This window comes from Salmo trutta, chromosome 7, assembly GCF_901001165.1.
Source record: "Salmo trutta chromosome 7, fSalTru1.1, whole genome shotgun sequence".
Classification (NCBI taxonomy): Eukaryota; Metazoa; Chordata; class Actinopteri; order Salmoniformes; family Salmonidae; genus Salmo; species Salmo trutta.
The window spans coordinates 55,954,131-55,965,436 of record NC_042963.1 but is presented as its reverse complement, the minus strand read 5'-3'; the positions used below and the strand labels follow the sequence as shown (position 1 = coordinate 55,965,436).

The 11,306-nt window shown below is 39.0% G+C and overlaps 1 protein-coding gene across 1 annotated transcript; it reads right to left on the bottom strand.

Annotated features, from left to right (window-relative positions):
- Positions 1 to 200: 200 nt before the first annotated feature.
- On the bottom strand, positions 201 to 10,325 carry LOC115196582 (protein regulator of cytokinesis 1). The gene is made up of 14 exons (XM_029757426.1): positions 10,167 to 10,325; positions 9,241 to 9,373; positions 8,337 to 8,459; positions 7,763 to 7,996; positions 6,551 to 6,721; positions 6,149 to 6,298; positions 5,617 to 5,764; positions 4,927 to 5,063; positions 4,585 to 4,680; positions 4,281 to 4,427; positions 3,914 to 4,024; positions 3,552 to 3,665; positions 3,261 to 3,443; positions 201 to 785 (listed from the first exon to the last, which is right to left on the bottom strand). Exons 1-14 carry the CDS (start codon positions 10,175 to 10,177, stop codon positions 717 to 719), a joined length of 1,827 nt encoding a protein of 608 aa, XP_029613286.1. The 5' UTR covers positions 10,178 to 10,325; the 3' UTR covers positions 201 to 716.
- Between the last annotated feature and the right edge of the window lie 981 nt (positions 10,326 to 11,306).

Genomic DNA, 11,306 nt, shown 5'->3' with positions numbered 1-11,306 from the left:
ATTCACAATCATACTGTAGCGTCCAAGACATGCTGCAGAACTTTGGTGACTGAAGTATTTTCAAAACCTCCCGCTTTGGGGTGGATGCGTCAATGTGTACTTCATACATGCATAGTCTAGGAGCAGAATTACCTTTCACAAAAATCCCTAGTTTGAACACGATTGTGAATAAAAATGAGTGAAGATCCCTATGTTGAAAATGTAGTGTAAAGCCAATGTTTATTTGACAGAATGGTCATCATAATTATATGAAGTACAACAAGTTACTCTAGCAACAACACAGATGATAAATATATAAATAAAAGCATTGGAGCGTTATGAACGTAAAACAATTGATGAAACTTAACCTATCAAGTCCTCACGACATTTCATTCATCTCAGATCAAAGTTTTAAAAAAAATCTAAGAAAAATCTTACAAATCTGACAGTATTTAAAAGTTCTGTAGGTGTTGACACATCTAGACACAGACAACAAACAAAAGACCTCAGGCCAGAGTGATTCAGGATCGATGCAGTAGTTCTGAAACCTCAGAGCTAAAACACAGTTGCACTGAGAGACGCTGGGTTCTGTTCTGATACTAATGCATTATATTCAGCTGTTACATTTCCTTCATCTAGACATGTACAAAATGGACAGGGACAGAAACCGGGAAACTCAAGCCAGAACGATGTTTCGGCTGGATGAATCAAGGACAGGTTCTGTCCGATCCCTCAACTCAGAGATTAGTGACAGTAGAGTTTAGATGTCCTGTCTTGACAGATTTGGAAGCTTTTGAGAGAACTCGCTGTGGAGGAGAACAGAGATATTAAAAACAAACAAAAATGGAACCGCACGTACAGAAAGATCAAAATACGAGAATTCAATAAAGTCAAGTCTGTCTTGGAGGTAAGTGGGAAATATATATTTTTTAAATAAATGTAGAATTGTTAAGTGGAACATCCCTTTTAGTTTTTCCACATTTTTTGCAACTTGGCACATTTTCAAAACTCTTACGTAAAAATTATTAAACTGATAACACTTGTAATGTCCTCCATCTTAGGTTCAGAACCTTTTGCACAATCATTTGTATTTCACCACAGAGTCATTCATGCCAAAAAAAAATCTAAAGTTCTGTGAAATACCATGAGAACATTGAGTTTAGTCCCAAATACAATCAGATAATGATAAGGCTCACCATTTTAGTCATTTTTAACTACCATTTAATCCAATAGCAAACAAAATACAAGATACACATTTCAAAAAAAAAATATTTTGACATTCTGAAGAATAGATGGTATATTTTTTCCCCATACAGTATTTGACTAGAACTTGACACTCAATTATTATTATAAATTTGTATCCAATGGTAGGTTTGTGAGCATGTTACCGAATATTTCAGTCTTAGTTTCATTGTCGTTATATAGTACATACTGGATGTAGGACAAAAATCATCAGAAAGGGGTATAATAAAGCAATTGGCGACTGTAAAAAAACAGCCTTGTGTGTTACGCCATTTCTGCCCCCGTGCAACACTGTACAAGATCACATTTCCAACATGACAACTGATACAGTATCACACAACCTCTACTTGAAATGCATCTGTTTTCAGTGACATTCAGATGAGTGGAATATATTATGACCGTCCCAGGTGTTTCACCAGTACAGTGTACACTAATTCTAAACGGTAGCATCGTCCACTTTAATTCTAAACGGTAGCATCGTCCACTTTAATTCTAAACGGTAGCATCGTCCACTTTGTCCTATGGAAGCACACTGGCTGATTGAGGACGATGTAGTATTTACAGCCACATCCATATATATGATATGGTTTTACCTTCCAACAAATTTGTCAAATTGATACATTAGGTAAAAAATATTGGACTTTTAGTGTTCAGCAGTTATCAAACTATATAATGTTAACTTAAAATAGGCACTTCGTAATCAGTTGAGCAGTTTGATTATGACAAAGAACAAAATGTAAAGTGCATTTTGAAAAGGAGATACTTAAGATTGAATATGTATCCAAACTGAAAGTGATTTAGTGCAGTGAACAAAGTGATTGTTTGAAAATGTGCGTAGAGTTAAACATGAGCCGTCTTAACGTGCTTGGAGTTGTGAAAATTGCACCAACGTGATAAATAAAATAAAAATGAAACTTCCCATAAAGAGAGCGTAGAACAAAAAGCCAGTAGGTTAATGTTAAAGAGGATAGAAGACATTGAAAAACATGGATGGGTGACAATGGTTTAAAAATGTCTAATGCAGCCGTTTATCTCAATATCAAATCATTTTTAGTTAACAATTAAGTCCCTTACTGTGATTGTTTTCAATTAAAATGGTCAAAAAGAAAACAAAAATAGCTTCTCATCAAAGGGAAAATTCACAAGCAAGAATTTTGCTAGGACTGTCTGGGAGGGGTCTGAGTGAGGAGGGGAATACTGAAAACTAGCTGTTATTGGCTGAGAGGTTTGGAACGCTCTTATTGGTCTATCAACTGATCACATTTGGGGAGGTGTGTGGGGGGGGATTGAATATATAAAAAGTGAGGCAGATTATAAATAATAAAAACAATTAAATTGATAGGACCCCCCCCCCCCCCAGCAACACACAGTCCAGTTCAACAAAGTGTTAGTTTGATCTTCAATAAAATGTCAAAATTGCTCCTCACAAGATGGTGAGGCCAACCGAACCAGACCAGGCTCTCAGTTGCACTCTTGTTTAGCCTCACTGTTACGGTGTTAAAATAAAGCGTTCCTTCATACAGAACCGGTAATGGAGGTAGATTCAATGTTGACAAAATCCTTCTAAAATAAAAATGTTGTTAGATGGAGGGGGGGGGGGGGGGAGAGACTCCGAGTGCCTCAGCGGTCTAAAGGCACTACATCTCAGTGCTAGAGGCGTCACTACAGACCCTGGTTCGATTCCAGGCTGTATCACAACCAGCCGTGATCGGGAGTCCCATACAGTCCCAGCGTCATCCGGGTTAGGCCGTCATTGTAAATTAAGAATTTGTTCCTAACTGACTTGCCCTAGTTAAATAAATATGGTCACAGAGAAAAGAAACAGTCGAGTCCAGCTGTCCACGATAGTATGCTAAGCTTTCAGTTAAACGCATTACCACACTGTTACAGCGTAAGACTGGTGCATAGAAAACCTGGTGCCATTCTCTCACTGGACACACAGGAAGACAATCGCCACTCATCTCTATGATTGGATTGTGTATTGCTGGGTCGATGATTGGTGGCTAGGTGATAACCTAGGAAATGGGGTTGGAAATTACCGAAAATTCAGAATAGGTGCTGGCGACAGAGTTAATGCTGATGTTAGGGTGTGAGGCAGGGCTTCGGGCCGGGTTTCTTAACACGCCGCTCAGAGCCATGCCGTTCAGGTGGGAGATGTTCTCCTTGTTCCTCTCCACCGTACGGGGGGTTCGTCCAACACGACTCGGGGTCCTCAGAGGAAGCTATGAGGGTTGGTGTTAGAAAATAGTTATTATCTTTAAGCCATAAAAATAAAAAATAAAAAATGTAATTCTCTGTGCTTGAACACAGATGGTAAGTGCACTACTAACCTTGCTAGCAGACATAGGTAGTCTGAGGACCGGAGACTGACACATGGTTCCTCTGAAGGCAGAGCGTAAGGTGCTGTTAGGAGTAGAGCCGTAGATACTGCTAGTGGCATTGAGCTGAGAGAACCAAAATAAACACATTACGTCACAATGACAATGGCTTTATTGTAGAGAACAGTAAAGTACTTCAGTGCTCCCGTTTTTTAAAACATTTTTTAAACGTTGAATTATGAATAAACTAAAACTGACAATGGTAATATATTTCTAAAATTGAGAAACAGATTGAATTTGATCCCAAAAAAACAACAATAGTGACTAATAAATTAAAATGAAAAAAATTAATAAAAAAAAACAGGTGATTTGACCTTTCTTGCTTTGCCAGGCGTAGGGGTCCCTGCAAGGCGTCTTTTGGATGGGGTTTGTTGAGCAGTGCCATACATCAGGTCATGTTCAATCTGTTGGTTCTTCTTCAGTTGCTGTTTCACAAATAAATCACAGTCAATATTCTCATCTGAACCAGATTCACTCATTACTAGGGAAGTAGTTAAGATGTCTCTGTTTTGAATACTTTTGAAACCCCCACTGATCCAATTACGACATGACTGGGGCAAGCTGTGTCAAGACAGTGATTGCAATCTAAGTCAACGTTTATTTAATCGTGTTTGATCAGTGATTAGCTCAAGGAAGGGAGGAAGCACATTAAGAGCATTGAAACAAGGCCTTTAATCTTACCCTCTCATTCTTCTCTCTCTCCTTCTCCAGACGCAGTAGTTCCCACTGTTCCTCGACGTACTGGAGAAACCGTTGTCCGTTAACCAGGAACTCTCTGTACTGCTCCTCCTCCCATAGGTCTATCTGGGCCTTCAGGCTCTTCTCCAACTGGAACACATGAGAGAACATGCTTCAAATTAATATGCCCCAAATAAAATAAAAAAACAGCAAGAAATATAGAACCAAAACAAGCCAGCTAATCAGTATTCGGACAGACCGTTGGGTAGAGGAAGTAATGAACATTAAAATCACAACTTATCCTCACCTTTGGCAGGCTTTTCTGCAGGTCGGCTCTCTGCTTCTCCTCTTTGAGTAGGTTCCCGCCTCGGTTGTTGAATCTAGAAGGATCGGTCACCTTTTTCTGTGGAGAGTTGAACCTTGTGTTTATAATACAGTCACTTGAAAAACACATGAAGGGCAGGGCCAAACAGTTGACTCAATGGCGCAACAGATACAGGAAACATCAATATAATCTTGCAGTGTGATTTAATATGGAACTTTTCTTCGACAATGTGCATTATTTCATTTGCACTACAAAAATTCTCAAAATTGGTGCCTAATATCTGTAAACAAGAACACGTCTCATATTCATCAGTAAAGTGCTCGCCTCTAGTTGTAGGAACAGAGTCCAGCTCTCTTGCCACCTGGTAACTCCTTCAAACAGCTCCCTGTGGTCTTGATAATGCTTCTTCAGACTCAGCAGCTCTGCCTCGTGTAGGTTCAGCAGCTCCACGGTGTAGTCAACTGATGAGGAGACATGTATTGTACCAAATCTCACTAGGACAACCAGGGTTGTGTTCACACGTTCATTAGTCACAAAATTTAATGATATTATTATTATTAATATATATATATATATATATATATATATATATATATATATATATATATATAATAATAATAATAATAATAATATATATATATATATATATATATATAAATATAAATATATATATATAAAAAAAAAATGTCTGAAACAAGGTGGAACTATCTGGACTACCGTCCAATTACAAACGGAGATTTGAGCAGTCCGTCGCAAAATGTGTTGCTACTGTGTACCCTAATGAACGACACAACTCAGTACATTACGGTCAAACTATAAGATAGTACTTCCCCACGGGGGACCAGTACGGAGAAAAGAGAAAAAAAATAACGTATGAAAATGTCTGAAATGTATGCATTCACTACTGTAAGTCGCTCTAGATAAGAGCGTCTGCTAAATGACTAAAATGTAAATATACTTTAAAATGATCCATTAATAAACAGTCACAGCAATAGAAGCCAAACAACAACTGACCATCATAGTAGGGTGTGAAGGCCCGTCTCTGTTCCAGACTGTAGTAACAACTCTCCCAGAATAGAGCCACCTCAGTCCTGATGGCTTCTATCACATTCTTCATGTTCTTTATTTTCAGCTCATCCAGGCGCCGGCACTCTGTTTCTAACTGTAGGAAGGAACTCGCAAACGTCAGTCAGTCAGTAAATCAATCAATTACGGTTCTGACATTCCATTCAAACCTTACTGATAACATACTGTTCATTCTACTCAGATGGGGCCACCTGAAAAGGCAATGGTTGGTTATAGGCATCCCCTCGTTACCATACATGTTTACAGTGGCAAGGTAAATTAATGTAATTCAACATTTTCCTGAATATAAACTGTATCGAGCATCTTCCACTACACCAAAGACCTTTAGGCCTCTAAATTTCACTGCAAGTATGTCCATATCTGATCAGCTTGACAGGTTACGTACATAATTAAAATATAGAATACGAGAAGATTGCCATAGTTGTGAGAAACACAAAATAAAATGTTTAAAAATGCTCACAGCGTCCATGTTTTTCTTCCTGGACTGGACCATGTGATCTGACATGCCTTCCCTCTCCTCCTGGAGGACCTGCAGCCTCTCCCACAGCTCCTGGATCTTACTGCGGTAGGAGTTACACACCAACTCATTCTCGGTCTTACGATCCTCCAGCTGAGAATAACACAGCAAGACCGTCAGGTGACGAGTTGACTGACAAGAAGATGGCATATGGGACGCATTTATAAAATAATAAAAAAAACATTCATATAATAAAACACATACTGTAGTTACATCATTAGGACGCAGAGTATCAAATGTATAACGTTCAGATTAGAAAACCCATTATGTAGAACAAACATTCCTCTCTGACGTAGAATAAAGAATCCCGACGTAACTGAACAGACTTAACAGTAGTGTCCTGACCTGTCCCAGCAGCAGTTGGAGAGCTGCGATGTTGTCGTTGGACAGACAGAAGGCCTCCTCGTCCTCACACACCACGTCCCTCTCAAAGCTGGTGTCTGGCAGCTGGTCCAGCTCCTCCATACACACAATGATCTGACGCTTGATTCCCACAAACTCGCCATGGCGACGATCCTGGAACATGAGCGAGAGTGAGAGAGAGTGAGAATAATCCTCAACTTAAAATGACATCAAGATTGTCTGAATGAACATAGTCTAACATTCTCCAGTCTAAACGGATTTACTTACGTAAGTCTGTTCAATCCTACGTGGATAGAAGGCTTACTTGCCGTTAAACTAGGTGTAACTAGTTGGGGACTAGTAACCGAAAGGTTGCAAGTTCGAATCCCCAAGCTGACAAGGTACAAATCTGTCGTTCTGCCCCCTGAACAAGGCAGTTAACACACTGTTCCTAGGCCGTCATTGAAAATAAGAATTTGTTCTTAATTGACTTGCCTCGTTAAATAAAAGGTACAAAAAAAAAAAATATATATATATATATAATTAAAAATGCACATCAGCATTTGATCATCACATGCCCATTCCAACTTCAGAGCTGCAATTCTCAAATGCACCTGAAAAGTAACCTAAAGTCTGTGCTTTAAAGCCAACGAGTCCCACCATAAAGCGTGTGCGTTTTGAACTTTAACCCCATTTAAAAACGTGTGTCTGAGCTATAGAATTCTGGGTTGGACCATTGGGATTCATCTACTTCCGCATCCGTAGATAATGAATGGGGGGCTGAGCTAGAGCGGTGTTTGTGAGACGAGGGCAGATCCCAAAAAATAAACTCATGAATGCAACAGTTTTATATCCAATAGTTTTGTGTTCTACTTGTAGCCCTGGTTGTCCTTTAAAGAAAAATTGTAAAATACTTAATTGTGAGGCTCAATATAAAGGCTGGACATGAAGATAAATGAAAGTCAGATAAATGAAAAGTCAATTTTTGCTGTGGTCTCAGGACTGATAGGGTGAAGTTACAGCCCCATTCACTGAGAATTAATGAGTTTCTATTAAGCAACTTGTGATCCTTCTAATTTCAGAGTCTGTGACTACAATTTTATGGCCCTGAATTTTCCCATTTCGGAGCCACATAAACTGACCAAGGAAAAACTCCTGGTCGTAAAAAATGCTGGCTACATACTAGGAAAATGATGAACAATGAAGCATACATGCCTTCTCTTTAGTGAGATCTTTGAGGTAAGAGCGATAGCTGTCCAGTTGCTCCAGGGAAGGGACCGTGTCCATGTCAATACAGAAGGGGACTGAACACATGACGTCACACAGCTCCCGGTCCTGCTTGGACAGAGTCTTCAGCTCCTTAACTCTCTGACTCTTCTGTTTCATCATTACCTCCAGGCGTGACCTGATGTCCTTCTCCAGCTGCAGCATAGTCCTCCCCACATCCTCCTATAAAACACATCAAGATGGTTGAGGAGAACGTTAGTAAAATATTTGTGATTCCTTTATTTAACCAGGAAAGTAACATTAAGATTCACCTATTTTTGAAGTGAGCCCTGAATTAAAAAAAAAAATGCAACATTAAGGTAAAGGTGAGCATCTTATTCCCCCCCCCCCCATTTCATTTCTAAAGGTAGAAGACATTTTTTTTTTCTCTGTGTCTTATTTATTTGTCGCACTGCTTTGCTTTATCTTGGCCAGGTCGCAGTTGTAAATGAGAACTTGTTCTCAACTGGCCTACTTGGTTAAATAAAAGGTTTAAAAAATAAATAAATAATAATAATTATACCTCAAATGGGGATAGTTGAAGCTCAGAACACAGAACATCCAGCTCTTTACGACAGGATTTTATGCTGCTCATCAATCTCTTCCTTAGACTGTCCTCCTCAGCAATCATCATGTCCAGCAAGCCCTGGGTAGAAAACCGGTTAGAAGACAGGCCACCGGTTAAAAAAAAAAAAAGACATTCAGAAACTCTTGGTAGGACAATGGAAGTTTGATTCAAAAAGCAACCTCCATTTAACCTAGAAAGTGTTGCTGAATAAATACATCCATCTTCAGTCTGCTCATGCCCCTTGGTCAAAAATGAGATAGTGACAGCATTGTTTCTCTAGTTCAGTGCCGGGTGGGTATAATCATTTGTGGGACGTTCCAAAAGGAATCCGTTCCAAAAACTTCGTAAATAACACGGTCGCCAACAAACAACATACCAGGTAGGTAAGTGGGACATTTAGTTGCGTTTTTTTTTTTTTAACTCACCACTTTTATTCAGAAAAATGTCTGTCTTCACTCTGGTAGCCTATGGACAAACATTAAGAATAAACTACATTGATGCCTATTCAGCAGCTAGTTAGCTAGGTAAATTAATCATGCTAACTTTGTATCCGTTGTTTGTTGGCATCCTTGTTATTTATGAAGTTTTTGGAACAGATTCCTGTTGGAACATTCCACAAATTATACCCACCCTCCAGTGCACACGGGATAAAAAGTACATTTTACATTTGAGTCATTTTAGCAGACGCTCTTATCCAGAGCAACTTACAGTAGTGAATGCATACATTTCATAAAAATGTTTTTTCTTCCCATACTGGTCCCCTGTGGGAAGCGAACCCACAACCCTGGCGTTGCAAACACCATGCTCTACCAACTGAGCCACAGGGCTCAATAGACGTTTGGAAAGATGCAGAACTCACTTTGATATGTTTCCTAACCACATCAGTCCTTTGTAGTCTCTGATCCTCTGGAATTCCTATTTCCTCCCAGATGTCCTTCAACCGGTTAAGGGCTCGATTCAGACATTCTACCGACTCCGCAGCATGGATATCACTGTACAGGGAGGAACATGAAAAGCAGGTTACTTAAATATGTTGTTAAATATTAAAATGCTGCAGCCTGTAACTACGGGAAAGAGTACAGATCAGGTTCACACTTGTCTCTGGATTGTTGTATTGCAGAGCTTTGTTGTTGGGCAAAAGAACAAGTGAGCTGAATAGGGTTTTTTTTGTCGAAGGTGTCAAAATGACATGTAACGTTAGTTAACTATGTAGAGAAGTTCGCCAAGTGTAAAATGTAAGTCGTCTACATGTATCGATCAAAGGACTCATTGATTGGCATTCCTGTCTCTGCAGGTTAACCTTAAACCGGTTGGTTGACTTGGTAACGTTATTGGTTTTATCAAAACAGCCCAAGTAAAGTTAGTTAGCTAGTTAAGCTAGCGACTGCATTTAAAATACATGTCTAGCCAGTTCATATTTACATAGTTACTTGTGATAATATACAGTAACGTTGGTTATGGGACTCGTTACCGTATTATTTTGATATCAAACCAAAAAAGGTGGAAAACAACAAAACGGCTGGCCAGCATGGCAAGTAACCTTAGCTATTACCGATAGGTTACGACAGCTAACTTTACTGCAACATCTTACGCCAATATGTGACCTTGGTTAGTCTTTGCTAGCTAACTCAAGATATTACCCTCGTTGGTTTAAGTTGGCGAGCTAACTACTTTACTGTAATTAGCAATCCAGCTACTGTAGCTAGCTGCCGACGTCCATAGCAACAACATACGAAGACATCCAAACACAACAAACCAGAAAAATGTTTTTTTTTCTTCACAAACCTCCTCCTCATGGTCACGGTCCACCGAAAACACAACACTGGTTAATAATAAATAAAAAAAAGAATAAAATTAAAATGTTGTTGCCTAAAATACGTTTCTTTAAAACACACTGAAAGCACAGAAAGATGGTCGTTTCTAGCTGCTTCTGCGACTCGGTTCAAATTCTTCACCGAAACTCTGCTTCTCTTCCCATTGGCCGATACAGAGAAAACGTCACCACAACAGGTTTCTATTGGCCGAAGTACTTAATTAATTTTTTTATTTTTTTATTTTTTTATTTCACCTTTATTTAACCAGGTAGGTTAGTTGAGATCAAGTCCTTTATTTAACCAGGTTGGTTAGTTGAGATCAAGTCCTTTATTTAACCAGGTAGGTTAGTTGAGATCAAGTCCTTTATTTAACAAGGTAGGTTAGTTGAGAACAAGTTCTCATTTACAACTGCGACCTGGCCAAGATAAAGCAAAGCAGTTCGACACATACAACAACACAGAGTTACACATGGAGTAAAACAAACATACAGTCAATAATACAGTAGAAAAATAAGTCTATATACAATGTGAGCAAATGAGGTGAGATAAGGGAGGTAAAGGCAAAAAAGGCCATGGTGGCAAAGTAAATACAATATAGCAAGTAAAACACTGGAATGATAGATTTGTAGTGGAAGAAAGTGCAAAGTAGAAATATAAATAATGGGGTGCAAAGGAGCAAAATAAATAAATACAGTAGGGGAAGAGGTAGATAGATGGGCTGTTTACAGATGGGCTATGTACAGGTGCAGTGATCTGGGAGCTGCTCTGATAGCTGGTGCTTAAAGCAAGTGAGGGAGATAAGTGTTTCCAGTTTCAGAGATTTTTGTAGTTCGTTCCAGTCATTGGCAGAGCAGAATCAAGAGCTCACCTTTGTATTGGTCAATAAGTGAATCATAACCGATGACTATTTACCATGATTAAATAATATATACAGTACCAGTCAAAAGTTGACACACCTACTCATTCAAGGGTTTAAAATATATATATGTATTTATCATTCATCCATACTGTGCGTGTCCCATCATTTCTGGTAATTTATGACAAATGTATAAAGTATACGTTTTATAAACTCATGAGCACCAGCCAGCGAATTAGCCTGAAAAAATGACTC

Coding starts and splice junctions, on each gene's coding strand:
- LOC115196582 (XM_029757426.1), bottom strand. Junction 4,681..4,926: donor CTCTGTTCCTACAACTAGAG/GCGAGCACTTTA, acceptor AACTCTCCACAG/AAAAAGGTGACCGATCCTTC. Junction 3,444..3,551: donor TACCTATGTCTGCTAGCAAG/GTTAGTAGTGCA, acceptor CAACCCTCATAG/CTTCCTCTGAGGACCCCGAG.